Source organism: Choloepus didactylus, chromosome 5, assembly GCF_015220235.1.
Source record: "Choloepus didactylus isolate mChoDid1 chromosome 5, mChoDid1.pri, whole genome shotgun sequence".
NCBI classification, from domain to species: Eukaryota; Metazoa; Chordata; class Mammalia; order Pilosa; family Megalonychidae; genus Choloepus; species Choloepus didactylus.
The window spans coordinates 69,282,698-69,305,347 of record NC_051311.1 but is presented as its reverse complement, the minus strand read 5'-3'; the positions used below and the strand labels follow the sequence as shown (position 1 = coordinate 69,305,347).

The 22,650-nt window shown below is 38.9% G+C and overlaps 1 protein-coding gene across 1 annotated transcript; it reads left to right on the top strand.

Annotated features, from left to right (window-relative positions):
- Positions 1 to 14,756: 14,756 nt before the first annotated feature.
- LMOD2 (leiomodin 2) lies at positions 14,757 to 22,099 on the top strand. Its single transcript, XM_037837606.1, has 3 exons — positions 14,757 to 15,033; positions 20,226 to 21,571; positions 22,073 to 22,099. Exons 1-3 carry the CDS (start codon positions 14,757 to 14,759, stop codon positions 22,097 to 22,099), a joined length of 1,650 nt encoding a protein of 549 aa, XP_037693534.1.
- The last annotated feature ends 551 nt before the right edge of the window (positions 22,100 to 22,650 follow it).

The window sequence follows — 22,650 nt, the reverse complement described above, 5'->3', positions numbered from 1 at the left end:
TTATCTTCACTAGCTGCAAGTCTTCAAACCCTCCCTATCTAGTGGTTCCTATCTAAAACATTATCCATGATCAAGTCTCTTCTCTGTTTAAACAAACAAACAAACTTTCTCAAACCCACATCTCCTGCTAGTTGCTGGTCCATTTCTCTCCTCCTTTTTGTAACTGCGCTGTATTAAAGGGTTGCTTCCTACCTGCAGGATCACACACTGTAACATGGTTTCTGCTCCCTCCACTGCTTTCCTCAAGGTTCCTAACAACCTCCTTGTTGCTAAATTCAGTGAACATTCTTCAGTCCCTCCTTCAGTTGGCTCCTGCAGCATTTGACACTGTTGCCTTCTCTGTCCTTGAAATGGCTTCTTTCCTTGGTTTTCATGCACCTTGCTCTCTGGGTTCTCCTCCCACTTCCCTACTACTCCACCTCTGGCTCCTCTCTGGTTTGCGTATCTCCTGCCAATTCCTTAATCTGGGTGTTCCTAGTAATAGGCCTTCAGTCCCCTTCTCTTCTCATGCTAAATTCTCTGGGAAATTTCATCCACTTCCATGGTTTTAATTACTACGTATATGCTATATGTAGGTGACTGCAAAATTTGTATCTGAAACTCTCTATGTGCTTGAGACCTATATAAACTATTGGCCAAATGGACATTTGAACATGAGGCATTTCAAATTCAACATGTCCCAAAATGAACTCTCCACCTTCCACCTTTGATAACCACCACTTCCTGCCCCCCCTTTTTTTTACAAGGTATAACAAGTCAACAAATCATGTTAAGTTTATCTCTTGAGGTCGTCGTCTTCTATTCAGTCCCTCTTCTGACACCCCAATTCTGGGATACCACAATGCTGCCTAAATGGCCTCCCTGCCTGCTGTCTTGCCCCTTCCAACACACAGTCTACATGTAGCAACACAGCATCCCAGAGTGATCTTTTTCAAAGAGCAGTGTCATTTCCCTCCTTAAAATCATTCCTGTTGCTCTTAACATCGAGTCCAAGCTTCTTAAATACCCTTCATGATGAAATCCTGCTGTCCTCTTTAGCCTGTCTCTTGATGTTGCCCTCTTCTCCTTTCCCTTTAACCATATTAAACTCCCTTCTACAAGTTTATTCTTTGAACAGTGATTCCTGTACTTTTAGGTGTTATACAGCAGTAGTCTTTGGTTTTGTTTATTTTAAAATTAGAGTCACCTATTTTCAAAAAAACTACTCTCACTGTCATTTCATAAAAGAGGAGCCAGTTTAATGCCAAAAAATAAGACATAGTCATTAAAATTAAATTAAATGTCTTTAGCTTTGCTAAGACTTACAATACTGTGCTCATTTCACTGTTGATGGATGAAAATTTCATTCTGATACAACAAATAGCTGAGGACTTTTGTTTGGCAACCACTGCTACAGAATAGACATGCTCTCTTGCATGTCCAGTCCTTTGCATTTCCTTCTTCCACTACCTGGAACTCTCATTCTATCTCTTTCTGCCCCTTTTCACAGGATCAACTCTCCCTTACTTTACAGGTCTTATCTTAGATGTCATTTCTCCTGGGATGGTTGGCCCCAGCATAGCATTTCTCATGCTATCTTACAGGTGCCTATGTTTCCATTTGTCTTCTCTACTAGACTGTAAGCTCCTTGAGGGCAGGACCTATGTCTATCTTGTTTTCCAGTGTTTATTCATGGTTCATCACATTCCCTAGAGCATGAACGGAGTTCATTAATTATTTGTTGACTACATTAAGTTAGTGAATATTATATAAGACCCAGGCAAAAATAATCAGTGATCTCATGGTGAAATGATAGTTATGAATCACTGAATTGGTTAAGAAATCTTAATAATGTAATTATTTGACATTTATTTTTCTTAGATTTCAATAACGTCTTCATCTTATATTTATTTTTACCTTAAGTTACTACATTCTTTCAACAGTAATACTTCACTAATTTGTGAATTTTTCAAATTGTATATTTTCTCTTGGAAAGATAAGAATGAAAAATAACTGTACAACTAGGAACTATAATTTTAACCTCTTTATTCTCTAAAGGATATGTTTTATATAGATTAAACTCATATTTAGTTTGAACTGTTATGTTTTGTGTATAGTATTTCATAATTCCTATGTTGCTTTCTTAGTTGTGATTATAATGCATTGTTTTATTACAAATATTGCTCTAAATAAATAATAATGAGGATGTAAGTCTGCTATATGATACTTCAGATATTAAATAATCTCTAATATGCTAAAGCCTTGACATTTTCTTTAATCTATTTTTGTGTAAATATACTTGATGCTTTGGATATTAAATAAACTTTAGTACATTAAAGCTTTGACATTTTCTTTAATGTGTATTTTTGTATAAATACATTCAAGACATTTTTGAATGTAAAGATATAAATTAACTGCACATGCTATACATTTTAAAAATGGTTCTTCTGATATTTCTAAACCAGGAAAAGAATGTATTCTACAATACTAATACAATCATAGTATCCAAACAGATTTGATCTATATCACCGTATTTAGGACTTTTCTAGTAGTATTTTTTAAGGGTGCCAAATGATGAGGAGGAAGTAATTTATATATAATTAGGACTCTGTTTCTTTTAAAATATGACACTTTATCCAGGAGAGGGCAACAACTGCTCCTCCCCAAAGAGCCTTAAGAGAAGTGAAACCATTCTACACTGGTGATTGTTTAACCACTGTATAATTTACATGATAGAGTTGGGATGCCAACTTCCTATGCCGGTGAAATGTCCATGGCTGTTTTGGGCAGTGGATTTTGTTTTGTATCATACAGAGAATCTGAGTAAAAAGAAGCAGATCTGAATTCTCACTTGATTGTTTGTTTTGTATTTCAGTAGACAATCATTAAATAGTATCTCAATTTCTGGCTAAAATTAATTTCAATAAGCACTTTGAAGTACAGTGCTCCCTGAAAAATATAAGTTAATCAGTTTAATCAGTCACAGGACATGTTTTCAGGCACTCAGATGACAGTGAAAGTGTGACAATGATTGTGTATGCTTTGTGCAACAAATATTTGTAAGTAAGATCTCTTTTGATGCAGGATTTTGAAAAATCAGTACACATGGATCAGACAGCATGTAAATTCCAAATAAGATGGGGTCTTTTATGACATAGAGAACATACCTAAGCCTTTCTTTTGCCATTGACCTTATATCAGAAATTTGTATCTAACTTTTGTTTTCAAGTCACATTACTCTTATATAGAGAGTCATCATCCAATTCAGAAATTATTTAGGACATGTAAAAATCCTAAATTGCTGCAAGTTATTTATGGAAGAAAATGAAACATTACATTCATATAGCCAAACTTATACACACACAAGTAGATATATATGGCATAAACATATAGAACATGAGTACATAAATACATTGTTGTCGGTGTTATGGCAAAGCCATATGGGATGCAATAGTACAGACATAATACTTTGTAATCAAACAGACTAGAGTTTGAATTTGGCTCTGCCAATTATTAGCTGATTGATTTTGAACAAGATACAAGCTAAGTATATAAAGAACTGTCTAACAAGAACACCTTCATGTGAAACCCAAGTCCTCATTATTATTATTACATAGTGGCAGTGGCAATGCCAGAGTAGCCAAAGTAAAGAACTTTGTTCTTATGGGACGTATCTGCAGATTGCCTTGTTCAGATCTAAAAATATCAAAAATATTGTTAGAGATGTATATAGCATCTCATTATCATCTATAAGCACTGTGAGATAATTCAGAGAATGAAAAATTAGGAGAGAATTGTCCCTCACACATAAAACCCCACATATTCATCAGCAGAGACATGATCATCAGTCATTGACAAGGGAAGAAAGGACATCTCAGGCGAGAAGTTGTGTGGAAGGAATAGACTTGTTTGCCCTCCGTGGCCTGTGTTAGGTAACCTCAGGAGCACTGGCGATGTCTGCGGATTTGCTGTTTTTGGAAGGAGATAGTCTAGTCATTTGAATCTGGGCTCTGGCAACACCTGGATTCTAACTCTGGATTGGTCTGTGACTTCACCAGAGGCACTGGCTGGTACTCACATTCTATGCCTCAGATTCTAATAAACTGGGAAGTCCTAGAAGTCCTCCATCCTGGGGATTTCCTGAAGAGATTTAAAGTAATGCTTCTTCAGTAGAAGGTGTGGAGGGGGCTAACTGTGATACTCACTTTTGAATTGAGTAGGTGTGAGATACCAGTAGCCGGTTCTTTCTCTTTGAAGCAGTTCCCACTGGCTCTGGAAGGAAGCTATTTTTTATGCTTTGTGGAAGTCTAAGAACCGGCCCAGCATAACAGTGTTCAACAATCTATGTCCCTAACAATCTAGTTACCACAATTAGTTTAATATTATTTCAATGAAATGACAATTTTAATCACCTTTGACTGGAGGATGCTAAGATTTGCTTAAACTTTGACTCATTGGAAGTCCCTCCATCTGGGCTCAACTCTGCCCCAAGTACCTTCATTCATAATCACTTGAAGTAACCCAGGATGCCAAATTGAATTTGTGAGTTGGAGGGTGTCCTTATTAAATCTGAACTTGAACTATAGTGAATATGACTTTCTATTGTGATCCTAGGGATCCAATGACCCTCTCTTCAACAGGAAACAAAGCCTTTTATTTAACAATCAAAAATAAAGTTTAAAATACAAATAAAATTTATAGGGGGAGAATGATATTAAAACCTTTCTAGATAATAGGCTTTGGCAAGAGAAAAACGGTGAGAACCTGAAGTCCACAGTAAAAAAAAAGAATAGATGTTTCTTGCTGAACGAAGTCTTAACCACTTGTTCTAAGAATATGGAAAGAATCTCGAGAAATGTGTAGTCCATTTTAATTCATTCTGCAAGGGCTACTCCAATAATAAGTCCTTTTATTTGTCCTATGCTTCTGGTTTACAAAACACTCCACTTAATTCTTACAATTACTCTAGGGCAGGGAAAGGAAGGGGTTAATTACCTCCACTCTATGGATCAGGAAACCAATTTCACAGTAAAGTTAATAAATGGCAGAACTGGGCCTCAACTTGGGACTCCTGACTTCAAATCCCAACCTTTTCCCACCCCATCCAATTTTAGTTCACCAAGAATAGGAGGACAGTATTCATAATAGTCAAAAAGTAGAAACAATGCAAATGTCCATCAACCGACAAATGGACAAACAAAATTTGGCCTATCTATACAATGGAATACTATGCTACATACAATATGGAAGAAACTCAGAAACATTATGCTAAGTGAAAGAAGCCAGACATAAAACATCACATATTGTATGATTCCATTTATACAAAATGCCCAGAAAAGGCAAATATATAGACGGAAAACTGACTGGTGGTTTCCCGGCCTGGGGTGTGGATACAAGAGTTGACTGCAAATAGGCATAAGGGATCTTTAGGGAGCATAGAAATATTCTAAAATTGGATTGTGGTGGTAGTAGAAAACCCCTGTAAATTTACTAAAAAAATTCACTGAATTTTGCACTTAAGATGGGTGGATTTTATGATATTTAAATTACATCTCAGTAAATCACTTACACAAGAAGAAAAAAAAAGAGGAGGAACATGTCTCTCACTGACAAGTGATGCCATGGTTACGACCTGACCTTGCGAGGCGGCCCAGCTAAACAAAGGAATCATCTGGCTCAAAGGAAAGTAACTGGAAGGCACTTGGTTCCTGTGCTAGCAACACATGATTTATTAGTTTTGCTGCTCTGATAAGACCATTAAAAGCTTTCAAGGGCAGCGCAAGGCTGCTACCTTACCACTCTTACAGACCCTCAACCCAGGAAATGCAGACTGTTCTGTCAGCCTCTGACACTTTCAGGCTGGTTGTAATATGACTTTCCCATCTTTGATCATTTGAAAAACAAGCACACAAAACTGTATAGATTGGAGAGCTAAAACTGAAGGTATCCTGTCCTGTTAAGGGCATGAATTGGCAAGAGATAATGTTATCAGTGGAATGGGTCTTTTGTAACATGCTTGAAAAGCAGGTCAGACTCGCTGGGGGTGTAGCAGCCGGGACAGGAAGAAGTGGGGAGGGGGACCTGGAGGAGATGAGAGGGAGAAGGGCACATGGAACGGAGTTTCCAGAGTGCAAATCAGAGATGGCCAGCGTTCAAAGGGCTACTGATCTGGAGAACACAGGGGAACTATAGAAGTAACAGTTAGGGAGGAACTGTGAATCTGTGTGAAAAGATAGTGCCTTTGGTTTTATGATGAAATGGCAATAAAAAAAGGTTCAGTAGCCAGATACCAGCTTTCAAGCACAGACTGTCCCATTATTGAGCACGTTGACATCAAATAAACCTTACTGTCCCCTCTTCTACAGCAGGAGCTCAGCTTTTCTGCTCTTTTAAAGTATCATTTCCTTGCAGGACTTGAAGTTTTCTGAAGGGACAGCTGTCATGAACCTGAGGAAGGAAAAGGTCCATGTCTTAAGTACTTGCCTTCCACCTCATTCTTCCCAATGTCACAGTGAGCAAATCTGTCCAAAACTGTAATATCAGTAGTCAGGTTTGCAACTAAACTAGTAAATAAACTAATTCAGTAAAATCACATATTTAATGAAAGTCTCAGACTTTCTAGTCTACCCCAAGTAAAGCTTCTGTTATTAGAACTTCAGATAGCATATTTCTAATCTGTTACCTGTTTCCTAGGTAGAACTACGTATTAGTGATTTGCTGCATAAGACAAAAGACATTATTGATGAAGTTCACTATTCATGCCTCATTTTAAAAAAAATTTTTCTGGGAATAATTTTTTGTCTTTACAGTTTTATCATTATCAGTCTATGTTTCCATTTGCTTGCATGTGACTCATTTTTGAAGGTCCAAATTAGAACAACAAACAATAACTGAACTGGTTTATACAAGCAAAACATTAGATGCTCTATCACGAATCTCCAACTTTCCTCCCATCCTGTTAACATATTTTAAGATGACAAACTAGTAAATCTCAACATGAGAGGCAGCTTGGACTTACGGATGACAACGAGGCTCATCACTCACTAGCTAAGTATCCTTAAAGAGATTTCATAACCTCTCAGAACTTCAGATTCCATTTTTAATGCAATTTAATTGAGATATATTCACATACCCGATAATCATCCAAAATGTACAATCAGTGGTTCATGGTATCATCGTATACTTGTGCATTCATCACCACAATCAATTTTTGAACATTTTCATTACTCCAAAAATATATAAATAAATAAAAATAAGAATTAAAATAAAAATAAAAAAGAACACCCAAAACATTCCATATCCCTTATTACCCCCTATTATTTATTCATTTTTTGTCTTTATTTTCTTAATGATCTGTTCAGACTCCATTTTAATCATTTGTAAAATGGAGGTTAAAGTATCTATTTCAGCAAGCGTTGCCTGGCACACTGTAAGTGGTTAAGTGGTAGCGCTACACAGTCATCAAATGGAGGTCATATTACTATGTTGTACTGACTGACATATTGACTGAATGTAAGAGCATTTTATTAAATATAAATGTTATACAGTTGCAAAATATTATTATTATAAATAGCTCTAATAATTTTAAATTTGACTCATGCTCATGACCATACGTTGGCATAGCTAGGAGACTTTCTTGGCTGCCATGCCTGAGGGTGAAGACTTGATAAAAGGGTTGCCAGTTCTCATCTGATCCCTGCGGCTTGTTTGTCTGTCCAGAGCCTGACCTTTGCCTGACATTCCCTCTGGGAGCCTCTCTCAGCAGACAGACTGACAAAGTCGGAAGCTTAACTTCCTTAGGAGATTGGTTCACAAACTCTGTTATGAACCATCCACAGAAAATGTTGAAAACCCAAAAGCTACTGTGTAAACGGAAAACATGTTAGATCTATTTCAGGAAGCAACCTCTCTCTCTCTCTGGTAGGATGAGAGAGATCAGGTGAGACAGATTGGGTAAGATTTAGAAGAAACAAAAAACGGGTGGAGGGAAGATGAGAGGGACAGCTTGTTAACGGGATAGACATTTGACATCTGTGAGAATAAGTTAAGAGACATTCCAGATTTCCCAAATTTGCAAATAACACTATAGTATATGATTCCCACATTTCCCCATTAGCAAATTGAGGCCAGTTTCAACAAGGAGGGCATCCACAAAATAAACAAAAACACCACCTTGAGCTATGAACACTTATGGGCTTGGTGGGTTCATTCATTCACTTAGGGCAGATTGATCCTGAAGCTAATTAAGCCTGAGCTTCACAGCCCCTGTGAATGCTCGTGACTTCCAGGAGCAGCAGAGTGTCCTGAGTGGAGAGGAGAAGCCAGGTTACAATTAGAGAGTTTTTCTCTGTAGGCATTTCTGATAAACTGCCTAAAGCGATCTCAGGAGAAAGAAACCCAGTTTACGTAGGGCCCAGTAATTTGCCATTATTTCTATTACTGCTTTAAATACATTCTCAGTTTCATATCTAATTTTGCATTAATACTTTTAAATTATTTTTCTTAAAGACCCCCCCCCCCCAGTACTGTATAATCTTCAGGCCCCACAAGACCTGGATTCCCTGCCTACACTCCAGTTCATCTTGTTTATTTTTTAACAATGTATTTTCTGAACACCTAATAAGTGTGCTAGGCTTTGGGAATGGTGAATGGGGTAAATATACCCTTCTCTTGGAGGTAACAGCCTCCCTGAGAAGATAGACATGAAACCAGCAATCCCAAGTGTGATGCTGCTATGGAAGAGTTTTGTGGGTGCTGGGAGAACTAAGCTGGCTGGAGACATCAGGGGAGCCTCCCTGGAGAAGTGTTACTTAAGACCTACGGAAGTAAAGAGGCTAAGGTATTCCAGGCAAAGGGAGGAACATGTGCAGTGTCTTGGGCATGGAGAGCTTGTGGAGCGTCCAGAAGCCCAGTGTGGCCTAAGTGTGAGATGGGAAGGAGGTGAGCCAAGTTGAGGCTGGAGAGGTAAGAAGGGCCTTATCTTAAGGGAATAGAGCAAAAGGCTAGAGGTACTGTCTGAAGGGCAATGCAAGCCATTTAAGGGTTTTAGGCAGGGAATGACCTAATGAGATTTCTGTTTTTAAAAGGCAACTCTGGTTGCATTGTGGAAAAGGAAAGAGTAAAACAAGAATGCAGCAGGGAGACTGATAGTCAATTGTTGCAAACATCCAAGAAAATGAGGATAGCAGCTTAGACTGAAGTGGAGACAGAAATGAAGTAGAAAGTCAAGAGCTATTTATAGAAGCCCAGGCCTTGTAATTGGATATGATGTTGGAGGTGAGAGAAACAGGAGCCAAACGTAACACACAGGCTCAGCCGCTGGATTTAGTGGGGGGCACCATTATCAGAAATATGGAGGCCTGGGGTAGAGATGGGAAAGGCAGAAAGAAGGAACTCAAGACGTTAATTTGGGGCAGGTTGAGTTTTATGTGTCTGTAAGACATCAGATGGAGATTTTCAAGGTAGTTTCAAGGAATGTTTTTAAGCTTAAAGATTCAAATTTTAGCTCAGTAAAATCACTATAATTCTTGGGCTTTAGGGTCCCTTTCAAATTATTGAAACCATGACTATTAAATCTGTGAATGACAAGGACCTATTGTAGAATAAAGCAGAAGACCAGTAGAAGTGAGGTTTTTATTAAATTTATTCATTTAATACATTTATTAACTATGCTTTGTTAATACATTTATTAACTGTGCAAACAGTTCAAAAAACAAACAGTTCCTGAAATTATCAAATTCCTCCTAAAATTGGGGGATTATTAAAGTAAGAAAACAACCTTTCTAAACATTAGTCGCCAAAACTGCACGCAAAATAAGCAGAGTACATCTTCAGAAAATGTTGACTCCTGCCATATGAAAGATCAGGCTGAAGTAAGTAATACATTACATGGTTTAGGAGGCTTTTGATCACTGCCTATAAATACTGTTTATTGAAATGGCAGGTCTGCTGGCAGAGCCAGTACTGCTAATTTTTGAAGTTATTGATGAGTTCTGCTGAAATGCTCTTGCTAGGTCTTCATTAATAAGACATTTGCTAGGCCTAACAATTGCCTGTATTTAAAAAGACAGACTGTGGTTTTGGATGATGGCTGTGGGGTAACGTTGAGATTTCCACCTAACACTGGATGATAATAAAGTCCAGAACTCCTTGACATGGCCTACAGAGCCCTTCAAATCAACAATATTCAATATCTGTAAGCACTTAAAATGTGCAGGGCAAAATGTTGGTGGCTGTGTTAAAAGAAAGAAAAAAAGGAGGGAGCAAGATTCCAAACTATATCTACTTCAAATACTGCATGAATCAGGACATGGTTCTGCCTCACCTCCAGCTGGTCCCATCCCTATGCCCAACAATGCCTTTTTTTTTTTTTTTTTTTTTTTTTTTGCTTTGCTTTTTTCATACTCCTGTGTATTTGCTACAGGGCTGCTCTCTGCACTTCTGGGGTTAATTAAATATTCCTCGTCTTTAAAAGTCCAATTCAAAAGTCACCTTTCCTGTGAGGCCTCCTCTGACTCCACCCGGGCAGAACACGATGTTTCTTCATCTGTGCTCCAAGATTTTCCTCTCCTTGGTACCTGGGCCAGTGCCTGTTTGTACCGCTTTGTCACTGTTCACCTGTCTCCCACAACTATGAGCTCCTCAGGGCAGGGACTGGATCAATTTCTAACTTTCTGTTTGTAATTCTAGTTGACTTAAAACCAAACAAACAAACAAATAATAGGGGAAACCAAAAGAAGAAAAATGGTTGAGAAAGGAAACTCCAGCTCACTAAGAATGGAATTGCCAATACACTGGGAGATTGGGTAACTGATTGTCTTTGACGGGGAATAAAGAACCATAAAAACAATTCTCCCCATGATAGAGCTTTGTTGTTTCATTTTGTCTTCCAAAGATGGCTAATCTTTGAAAGTCTTGTTGTCATTGTTGACTTTAAAATCTATTCTACAAAAAATCACAATGTGACTGATTAAAAAAAAAAAATCCCATGAATAGGAAATGCTGATTCTTGGAACACATATCTGACTGGATTTTTTTCTCAGTGTAGAGAAGGTTGCAACGAGATCTCAATTATTCATCATGCTGAAGTATACCCAAGGCCAGGTGGTGATGTTTTGTCACTCAATAGAAGTTTATCAAACATATTTAAATTTTATGTGAATATTTGAAGTCCAGTGAACTAGATCATCCATGGGATGTGATAACTATCAATAAAGAGTGATTTTTAATAAATGTACTATTTTTTGAAATATATCTAAATATATTTAAATGACTATTGTTCTTAATGTCCTTGAGAGGTCACATTTCTTTTCAGTGAGGATGCCATGCAGCAAAACACTTCAGCATCTCTTTTGGAGTCATTTTCAGAGTCATCCTGGGCCACACATGATTTGAAAGAAGAAACTCACATGAAACTATATTTATTCTGGGTTGTTGCAACAAAGAAACTAAAATATATGGTCAGATTTTTCAAGAGATCAGTTTCAACACATAGAATTATCCAATGAGTTGAGCCATCCAGCAATGGAATGAGCTACTAGAAATGTATGATTTTCATTGGTGTTCAAGCAAACACTAGATAATCACTTATAGAAGTGTTAAACAGGGGGTTCATGTATTTCACAGTAACTTTGAAATCTGAGAATCTGTGATTTTAAGAATATTTGATAAATTAATATGCATTATAATTTGCTTGCATCAATCCCTTACTTCTCCATATCTGTGCTCAAATGTCACCTTACTAGAAAGAACTCCCCTACATAAAATGTGACCCCCAAATCTCGCCTTTTCCCTCTTAACCCTGCTCTATTTTTCTTCATAGAACTTTTTTTCTCTGATATTCACTTGTTTATTTTTATGCAGTCTGTTTCCCTCAACTAGAATGTAAGCTGCATAAAAGAAGGGAATTTCTTGGTTGGTTTTGTTCACAGCTCTAACCTCAACACCTAAATTAGAGTCTGGCACATAATGGGTGCTCAATAGATTTTCAAATAAAATTTATTGGATAAAAATAATATAAAAATGTTACAGAAAATTTACAAATACTATATACTCAGAAACTTGCACAGTGGTCAGCATTTCATTCATGCTCAATACATAATTATTTAAAGAAATAAACATGTATTATGGCATACTTCTATTTTCTTCTCATCTTTCATTTTCACAAAACACATAGTTTTTTTTTACATAGTTGTAACCCTCATTTATCTTTTTCACCTAAAATGTGAATAAAGTGAATACAGCTGAACTGAATAACCCATCTTATTCACCAGATTTAGCTACAGTGATTTGATGCCATTTCCAAAAATCAAGCCCATTTTCAAATAAAAAAGATTTGCCACTACTGAAGCTACACAAAAGCATATGCTACAGGCCCTAAGAAACCTAATGAACTTGTCATTTCTAACTCATTATCATCTCTTTCATTAGCATCACTGAAAAGAGTCACAGTTTTTGTGGAGGCTGAAAACCGTGAGTTAAGATCTTAATAGTTAGCTAAAACAATTTTGAAAAAGAACAAAGTAGGAAGACTTACACTTTCTGATTTCAAAACTTACTACAAGGCTACAGTAATTAACACTGTGTGATATTGGCATAAGGATAAACATACAGGTGAATAGAACAGAACTGATAGTACAGAAATATATCCTTACATTTATGGTCAGTTACTTTTCCACAAAGGTGTCAAGGCAACTCAATGGTGGAAAGCATAATCTTTTCAACAAATGATGCTGAGACAATAGGCTATCCAAATACAAAAAGATGAATTTAGACCTTTACTTTATTCCCACACAAAAATCAAGTCAAAATGTACAATAGACCTAAATGTAAATGCTAAAACTATAAGACTTTTAGAAGAAATCATAGGAGTACATCCCTATGACCTTGCATTAAGAAAATATTTCTTAGACATGACACCAAAAGCACAAAAAGTAGAAGAAAAAATATTGGACTTCATCAAAATTAAAAATATTGGCTCTTCAAAAAACACTAAAAGACAAGCCAGAGAATGGGAACAAATATTTGCAAATCATTTATCTAATTAAGGACTTGGGTCTAGAATATAAAAATAACTCTTACAACTCAATAAGAAAACAATGCAACTTAAAATGGGCAAAAAATTTAAATAAATATTTCACCAAAGAAGATATAAAAATGGCCAATAAGCACATAAATGATACTCAACATCATTAGTCATTAGGGAAATGAAAATTAAAACTGCAGCGAGATTCACAACTACCAAAATGGTTATTATCAAAAAGATAAACAACAACAAGTGAAGATGAGGAGAAACTGGAATATTCTTCCACTGCTGGTGGGAATGTAAAATGCTCCAGCCATTTGGGAAAACAGCTTGCCAGTTTCTTAAAATGTTAAATGTAAATGTATCATTTGACCAAGAAATTCCATCCTGAAGAATCTACCCAAGAGAAATGAAAGCTTATGACCATGTAAAGACTTATATGCAAATTTTCACAGAAGTATTATTCATAATAGCCCAAACCTGGAAACAATCTGAATGTTCATCAACTGCTGAATGGATAAACAAAATCTTGTATACAATGCATGTATTGATAAATATGTATTTCTACTCATACACATTCTAATAGATTTGTATATGTGTATACTAACATGGTGTTATATTTATGAGGTCCTATAGACCATGTTTATACTTTATCACATTCATAAGAATATGTGTATATACATAATTTCAAGTCAGCCTCTCTTCAATTTTCATCCCAAATCTGGATACAAATTCTGACTCAACTGCTTAACTGTGTGACCCTGGGCTGGTGACTTTACTGCTCTAGTTGGGACCAGTATAATATGATAGGTAATTATATATACCTTACAGGATTGTGGGATTAAATGAAATAAAATAAGTAAAATGCTTCACACTGGGCTGGCATAGTATCAGTCTTCAAAAAATTGTACCTAGTATTAATATTTTTCTTTTGGGACTTTTGTTCACAAAACTAGTTTTTGACCAATATCCATGTTAAGGAGAGGGGAGCCATTTTGTGCAGGGGGAAAAAAACTAGTTCTGTGCTTCTAGCTGTCTGACCTCAAATTTTTCACTCAGTTCCTCAGCGCCTCAGTTGTCAAAATCTATAACATGAGTACAATATTACTCATTTCACAGGACTGTTGTTGTGATTAGGAAAATCATTAAAGTACTTTGTAAACTGCAAAACACAATAAAAATAGGAAGTGCTATGTTATTATGGCCTTCTGTTCCCACCAATGCCACCCATGATATGCTTATAGGAGAACCAGAATAAGTGTCCGTAGAGTGATGTGGAGTCATTTCTGAAGCCTTAACATTATTATGAAGGAATCTTTTCATGGTCATGCTGGTGGTGGCGAGTCGTTTTCAAAATAAATTTTACTCCCCTGCTGTTTGAATGCAAAGTAAGAGGAACAGCGTAACTCCCTTATCTGCAGCACTGCCTGCCTGTCCTCATGAGCTATCAGGCTCAGCTAAATATGGCCCTGGAGACTATGTCAATAATCCCCACTGGTTCTGAGACCTCCAGCCACCACCGATGTGACATTCTTTGTGTTCAAATGTCTAGCTGACGTCTGATGCTTAAAACAGCCTGTGCTTTCACCCCTCTCTGCATTGTCACAGCCCTGTATCATCACTCTTAAAAGGCTATCGCAGCCACTCCTAGCACCAGTTGCTGACCAGCCTGCCCACTTGCCTCCCTGCCTGCTCTGGTTGCCTTGAATGCCTGGTTCTTCAAGCTCCTTGTGGATCTGACAAAGCAGGGACCATGTCTACCTTTGGCTACAGAAGAGGTCTAAGCAAATATGAGTCCATCGATGAGGACGAGCTCCTCGCTTCTCTGTCAGCTGAGGAGCTGAAGGAGCTAGAGAGGGAGTTGGAAGACATTGAACCTGATCACAGACTTCCTGTGGGGCTAAGGCAAAAGAGCCTGACCGAGAAAACACCCACGGGAACATTCAGCAGAGAGGCACTGATGGCCTATTGGGAAAAGGAGTCCCAAAAACTCTTGGAGAAGGAGAGGCTGGGGGAGTGTGGAAAGGTAGGCTCTCCAAAGTTTTCCTTGACTGCTCCCACTACCTGTCTCCCAAACCCGGACACCTCTGGGTTTTTCTAACTCTTCAGTCCCCAACGCTTTTCCTTTCTTTAAACTCATTTGCATCTGCTACCGAAACATTTCTCAGGCTCATTATGTAACTTCTGGGGCTACCTGATGGATCATGTAAGATTCTGAGCTGTGATTCCTTGATTGATTAAAATGGGGATCTTCAAGGAGAAAATAATTCACAGCCAAGGTACAGGTTTGGATATTTTGCCAGGCAAGTCTAATTTGAGCTATTAGTTGGTGACGTAACATGATGTCTGTTTCTGATTTTCTTTTTTTCAGTTAAGTTTCCTTTAGAGACTGCTTTGATGGTGCTGATGGTTAAAGTAAAAATAAGTCTTCTTTTTCTCTAGAACCAAGAAATGTGGGGTGGTGGGAAATACACAGGACTGAGGCTCAGGAGGCCTTGTTTCTAGTCCCTGCACTGCCACTAGACCTTGACAGATTCTGCAGGATTCTGTGTCCCACCTGCCCACTGAGGGAGTTGGATCCAGAGTTTCTTTGGTGAACTCCTTTGACATGTTTTGTGAAATAAGCCAGACGCAAAAGGACAGATACTATATGATTTCACTTATATGAAATAACTAGAATATGCAAATTCATAGAGACAGAAAGTAGATTACAGGTTACCAGAGATGGGGGTTGTTAATGCTTAATGAGTATAGAGTTTTTGACTGGGGTTATGGAAAAGTTTTGGTAATGGATGCTGACGGTGGTAGCACAACATCGTGAATGTGATTAATACCATTAAAGTGTGTACCTGAAAGTGGTTTAAGTGGGAAATTTTATGCTGTGTGTCTGTTACCACATTAAAATTTTTTAAATAAAGAACCCCCTTGAGATTTTAATAAAAGCTGTGGACCCTTTCATCAAAAAAATGCACACATATATGTTCATATATACACAAAATGTATAGAATTTTAAGATGATGACACATGCTCTCAGCTGAGAGGCCAGGTTAAACATACCTGTGTAAATTAGCTCTAAGATCCCTTCCTTCTTTACACTGGTGATTCTGAGGGCAGAAAACATGCTGATATTAAGGCTTAGGTCTACTAAGCTCTCGCTCACTGCCCAGTAAACAGTTACTTTGAATTTGCCAAATGAGTCATTTCCAGAAGGAAATTCAAAAGACTATGCTCTTAAAAAATAGTAATGGCAATAAGGGCACTAAAACATATCAAAGAAATTCTTGAATTCTTAGAAGAACTCAAGTCAAGAGCAACAGTTTATAACCCCTGGAAAACACCCGGGAATCATTTAAAATCAAAATGGCCTGAGGCCAAACACAAGCCATCCATGGTATTAATCTAGGAACTGTTAGATGATCTTGATGATAGGGTGCGTGGGATACATTTACAGCAAGATATGTGTGAGCTTTGTCCCTGTCAATCATTGCCAGAAGGGCAACTGGGATCAAACCAGAGTCTGCCAAGGCCACTGTGGCGCCTGTGGTGAGGGGCTAGAGGGGGAGGTGAGAAGGAAGGACACATGTGACAGGCCAGGATTTGGGATGGTCAGTTCCTCCACTACCATATTTTTCAGAAATCCTTTTTTCCCCCTTATTTGGGAGTTTGTGTCAAAACTTTGAGCAAATATATAAAATATAATGACATTTTTATTATAGCTATTAAAGAATTCCCTTCATGAAAAGAACAAAATTGTCTCAGAATATCCAGAACATACAGTCACTGTAGCAATAACCCAACCAAGGCAATTTAATGTCATAGTGCCATAGGAGTGGTGGGAAATGAAGGGCAAAGCTTGTTGTCAACTGTTGATGACATCCACCTGACCCCTGCCAAAGGTTTTGCTGATCCCTGACAAGGGCTTATCAGCCCTATCAGAGAGACTGCCGTGTTGATGATCTTTGATTCCCTTCTAGGTTAGTTAAGTTTTCTCCCGCTGCCCTTTCCCTGCTGGCCAGTTGTCATTGTAATCACAAGGAGTGGCGAGCAGAAGCTTGCTGGTAGAGGCTGTAAATCCATTTCCACCACATGAAAAAAACTCAAAGCAGCTTGGGGGTGGCTGTCGGGGGGCAGGGAGGATGGTTGAGGGAGGGGCAGAGCAGCACCTCTGTAAGTGACAGACGGCATGGTATGGACCTTAAGAAGATGATGGGAGTCTTGGTATCAGACTGTTGGTTCTATGAGGGCTTATGTAAATCAAATCCAATGCTTGTGGAATGACAGTCTTCTGTCCACCTAGTTTCACACAAACATATACTGCTTTAGAACTCCAGGGAGCCTTGGGGACCCAAGATTCTAGCTCTCGTGGATTGAGGACCTGATGGATACTAGGCCAGATACCAATGAGTTCACTCACATTCTCTCATTTAAATTCTTACCTTTCTGCAGGTACTGAGACTAGGTGAATTTAAGAAACTCAGTCTAGCTTCTAAGTAGAGATGAAATTCAAACCAAAGTCTGTTGGCACAATGACCATGGTTCTTAAAATATGGGCACCCAACCAATAGTATCAGCACTAGCTAGGAACTTCTTAGAACAGCAAATTCTAGGGCCCTGTCACAGACATACAGAATCAGACACTCTGAGAGTGGGTCCCCAGTGATCTGTGGTTTTATAAGCCCACCAGGTGATTGTGATGCACGCTCAAGTTTCAGAACCATTGAACTCTACCATAATTGATTTGAGACCCAAAGAGGTTTAGTAACTTTCTTATTGCAACTAGCTCTTTATGGGCAGAACCAAAACCAGAACCAAAACCAAGCCTCTTGCCTCCTTGTTCATGTTAATAATGCCAAGTTGGCAATTAGGAGAAAATGTTGACCACCTCCTCTTATTGTCCATTCCCTAGTGTACCATTATTCATTTTCTCTCTGTCCAGCCCCTTACCACCTCACCCCTCATGGCTTCACCCGCTCCTGCCACCCACCTCCTAGGCCCCACCCCCATTTGCACAAGGATCAGGATTTAACTCCAGAGCAAAGGCATGTAAGTGATCTGGAGTAGTATAGGTAGTCCCAGTACAGAAAAATTTATAGACTGGACAAGTTTTGGTGTTTGCATCCTCCTGCCTCCCATCTTCAGACAGCTTTCTCCATCCTAGTGTCATTCTTCCCCACCTAGAGTGAGGAACTGTCCTGATTTGTCCAGGATGGTCTAGACTTTAGAACTAAAAGTTTCATATCCTAGGAAACCCCTCAGGTCCAGGCACATCAGGACCACTGGTCACCGTTTCCCCACACCATTCCACCCTTCTCAGTACTCTCTCTGGGCCTTTTACTGGCTCTCAACTACTAATAACCAATGCCAACTTAGATCCGTTAATGCACAGATGCTTATTTATCCCTTACTACACGCTAAGCACTGTGCTAGGTGAGCAAAACAGACACAGTCCCTGCCCTCACCCAGGTAACAGTCTATTGGGAAAAAATGACAAGTAATTAAAATAAAGTGTGCTATGTGCTCTATTAAGGAGAAGAACAATGCTATGGGGGTACATAGCAGGGAAGAGTTGGAGGTGGTGTCAAAGAAGGTTTTCTGGAAGAAATGTCATTTAGATGTTACATGAAAACTCATGTTGCTGGATAAGTTTCAGAATATAATCCTTCCAAATACATTGAGCGGAAAACATCTTTTCCAGATAGAACCCAAAGATATTTAAAGAACCAAAGAGGATAAAGATATAATGGTAGAATGAAAAAGCAGTATGCCTTGGATTTTGAGACAAGCCCCTTTTCTCCAAATACTGAAACAGTTAAAAGCACAACTGGCATGTTTTAAGAAGATATGCAGAGGGCTTTGGTGAGGAGAAGGTGGAGGTGATGAGAACCCAGTTTATAATACTCTCCTTTCCCCAGGTAATCCATTTACTCCACTAAGGGGCATATGAGTCTTCCTCTGTCTCACATATGGCAAAAGCTTGACTAGAACCATCACCTCCTCTTTCACTCGTGTTCTTGGGGAGTGACTTGAAGCTAGCTGCCACCCAACACTATGCCTCTCTATTGCACATGTGTGTACACCACACACACACACAGTATCTTCTCCCTTCTGCTCCTAAATAAGTGAGTAAATTAAGACAAACCATCCTGGAGTGGCTGACCCTTTCCCCAGGCCATCGCTTGGTGCCTGCCACTCCAAACAAGTGGATAACTGGAGGCTATTTTGTGATAGCAACTGGGCAAACAAACCTGGGGACAGACTTCTATTTAGACAAGTGTAGTGTTATCTGAAGCTTCTTCCCCATGGCTCAGGCAGCAAGAGCCTTTGGGGTCAAAAAATGCCTGCTGCCAACATAGAGGCTCTGGGGACAGGAGAGGGCCCTTGGGCTTCAGAGAAGAGAAAGGGCTAAAAAGGCTCTGTCAGCAATTTTCAGTTTTTGTTTCGTTTTGTTTCAAATCAGAAAAGATAGCGAGAAAAAGATAAAGGAGAAGGGAGTCACTTGGGCTCCTTTTTCAGAGCATTTTGTAAATAGGAAAGACCAAGATAGCATGAAATTGTGTTTGCCAGAAAGCCTTTCATAATTGATACATGCTAAATAATTTAAGACAATCAGGTTGAGGCAATGAATTACTTCATATTTTCTATTGTTGTCTGCTGTTCCACTTTATCATTAGAATCCAGTAAGTGCCAAGGTTGATTATCTTTGTTACTTGGTCTTCTACGTTCCATCTCATTGAACCCTGGTCTAGCTCAAGGTTTCAAGCTGATTTGCTGTAAAGGATGACCTGAATTTTTTTCTGCACAGAGTTGAGTTTTGACCTCCCACTGTCCTGAACAGCAGCCCCAGATCAGTGCCAGGTACAGCAGCTGCTCTCGGGTGGTGTGGAGTCTCTGGGTGCCCGTGTCGGGCTGCCACTTCAGAGGAAGTAAATGCTGGAGGAACAAATGGTGCCTCTGTCTACCCTGAGACAAAGTGGGGCAGAGAGCACATGGCTCCTGCCACATCTGCTATTGAAGGCAAATTTAGGGAAGAATTTTTTTTTAATTTTATTGTGATAACACGTGTAATAAAATTATAGATGGGTGAGAACCAAAGCAAGAGATTATTAGCTTCTCTTTTGGTACACTTTCATATTGTTTGCCATGTATTACTTTTATGAATTAAAGAATATACTTAAAAATGAAAAGATTAATGGTGATACCTACCACACTCTTTAGGTTGCAGAAGAAGACAAAGAGGAGAGTGAGGAAGAGCTTATCTTTACTGAAAGTAACAGTGAGGTCTCCGAGGAGGTGTACACTGAAGAAGAGGAGCAGGGGGAGTCCCAGGAGGAAGATGAGGAAGAAGAAACAGACAGCGATGACGAAGAAAGAACAATTGAGAATGTGAAAGGTATTAATGGATCTGTAAATGATGATGGTGTTAAATCCGACAACTCTAAGCCAACAACATTTCGAAGTCAATTAGAAAACATAAATCTGACCAACGGCCACAGTGGAAGGAACACAGAGTCACCTGCTGCTATTCACCCTTGTGGGAATCCTACGGTCATTGAGGAGGCTTTGGAAAAGATTAAAAACAATGACCCTGACACCGTAGAAGTCAATTTGAACAATATAGAAAACATCACAACACAGACCCTTACTCGCTTTGCCGAAGCCCTCAAGGACAACACGACGGTGAAGACGTTCAGTCTGGCCAACACCCGAGCTGATGACAGTGCGGCTATGGCCATTGCAGAAATGCTCAAAGTCAATGAGCACATCACCAACATAAACATCGAAACCAACTTTATAACGGGAAAGGGGATCCTGGCCATCATGAAAGCCCTGCAGCACAACACGGTGCTCACCGAGCTGCGCTTCCACAACCAAAGGCACATCATGGGTAGCCAAGTGGAGATGGAGATAGTCAAGCTGCTGAAGGAGAACACAACACTGCTGAGGCTGGGCTACCATTTCGAGCTCCCAGGACCAAGAATGAGCATGACAAGCATTTTGACAAGAAATATGGATAAACAGAGGCAAAAGCGGATGCAGGAGCAGAAACAGCAAGAGGGATATAATGGAGGATCTAATCTTAGGACCAAAGTCTGGCAAAGAGGAACACCTGGCTCTTCACCTTATGCATCACCCAGGCACTCTCCCTGGTCATCCCCCAAACTCCCCAAGAAAATCCAAACTGCAAGGAACCATGCTCCGTCTCCTGTAGCCACACCCCCTCCTCCTCCACCACCCCCTCCACCCCAAGTGCTGCCACCACCACCACCTCCTCCACCACCACCTCCTCCTCCTCCACTCCCAGAGAAAAAGTTGATCACTCGAAACATTGCAGAAGTCATCAAACAACAGGAGAGTGCCCAACGGGCCTTACAAAATGGACAGAAGAAGAAGAAAGGGAAAAAGGTTAAGAAACAGCCAAACAATATCCTAAAGGAAATAAAAAATTCTCTGAAGTCAGTGCAAGAGAAGAAAATGGAAGACAGTTCTCGACCTTCTACTCCACAGAGATCAGCTCATGACAATCTTATGGAAGCAATCAGAGGAAGCAGCATAAGACAGCTAAGGCGGGTAAGTAACCTGGGGACAAGCATTTGGGCACAGATTTAGTAAATGAGTCAGCCCCCATTGCATGATGGTACCAAAGTTGACTCTCAAAATACTTACTAGTAGCTTAAATATTTTAGTATGTGAGAGCAAGCATACCAAGTTTGAAACATTAGGAGCATGTGCACAAGTGAGTACATTTCCATTTGGGAGGTGTGCCTGGGCTTCTTAGCAACCCAGGCCCTTTTAAAGACACTCCAACATGTGAAAACACCAAATTCCTTATAAGAAAATTGGGGCTTATAATTTCATTCCGAAAGGATTCATCCTTTGACAGAAGTTTTACCGTGGAGTTGCGAGTGATTTTAGAACTTAATTTATCATATAAAATTTGAATACCATGTAGCAATAATCAATCCATACCTGAGTCTTTGTCAGACTTTACTGATAGAAACATATCCTACAGATATGTTTCATTTTATCTTTTGTGCTGTTTTATTGAAAGAAAATCCCCTATTTTTGTAGGTGGAAGTTCCAGAAGCTCTGCGATAAAATCATGATCATTAGAAGAGGATGCAGAATTGTTCAGTGATATTAAATAAAATGCATTGTGAGACGTTTTTCTAAAATACCGTCTTCATTTTAAAATGTTCCCTGAATTTAAAAATAGCCTCACCCATTAATTTCAAGGAGAATTTTAAGAAGCAGTCGGCATGCTTATTCTGTAAATATGAAAATAAACTTTTTTATGTCAAGAGATTTGTATTGGCAAAAGACAGTTTATTTAAAGAAGCTTTTCATATCTCTAGAGGTGTTGGTTACTCTGAGCTGTAATGAGTTAATGAAATTTGCTGTTATTTTTGTAATCCCAATAAATTTGGAGTGAAGCTTTTTTTTCTTTTTTTAATAAACCAAACTACTATTTTCTGCGAGTTGATAACATCCCTCAGGTGTGTATGTAACATTGCTACGTATTAAAAATACTACATTCTCACTCAAAAAGGGCTTGGATCCTTAGCGTTTGCTTTTCTTTGTTTCTTCATGTCCCAAAAAACCCTGATGAGATCTCTTTTTAAAGGACTATAATTAAGAGCTTTCTTAAA

What these genes read in the sequence shown, in the direction of transcription:
- LMOD2 (XM_037837606.1), top strand. Translation starts at nt 14,757, where the DNA reads ATGTCTACCTTTGGCTACAGAAGAGGTCTAAGCAAATATGAGTCCATC. An exon ending in GGGGGAGTGTGGAAAGGTAG is followed by an intron (nt 15,034 to 20,225) that starts GCTCTCCAAAGT and finishes TTTAGGTTGCAG; the next exon opens with AAGAAGACAAAGAGGAGAGT. An exon ending in GCATAAGACAGCTAAGGCGG is followed by an intron (nt 21,572 to 22,072) that starts GTAAGTAACCTG and finishes CTATTTTTGTAG; the next exon opens with GTGGAAGTTCCAGAAGCTCT.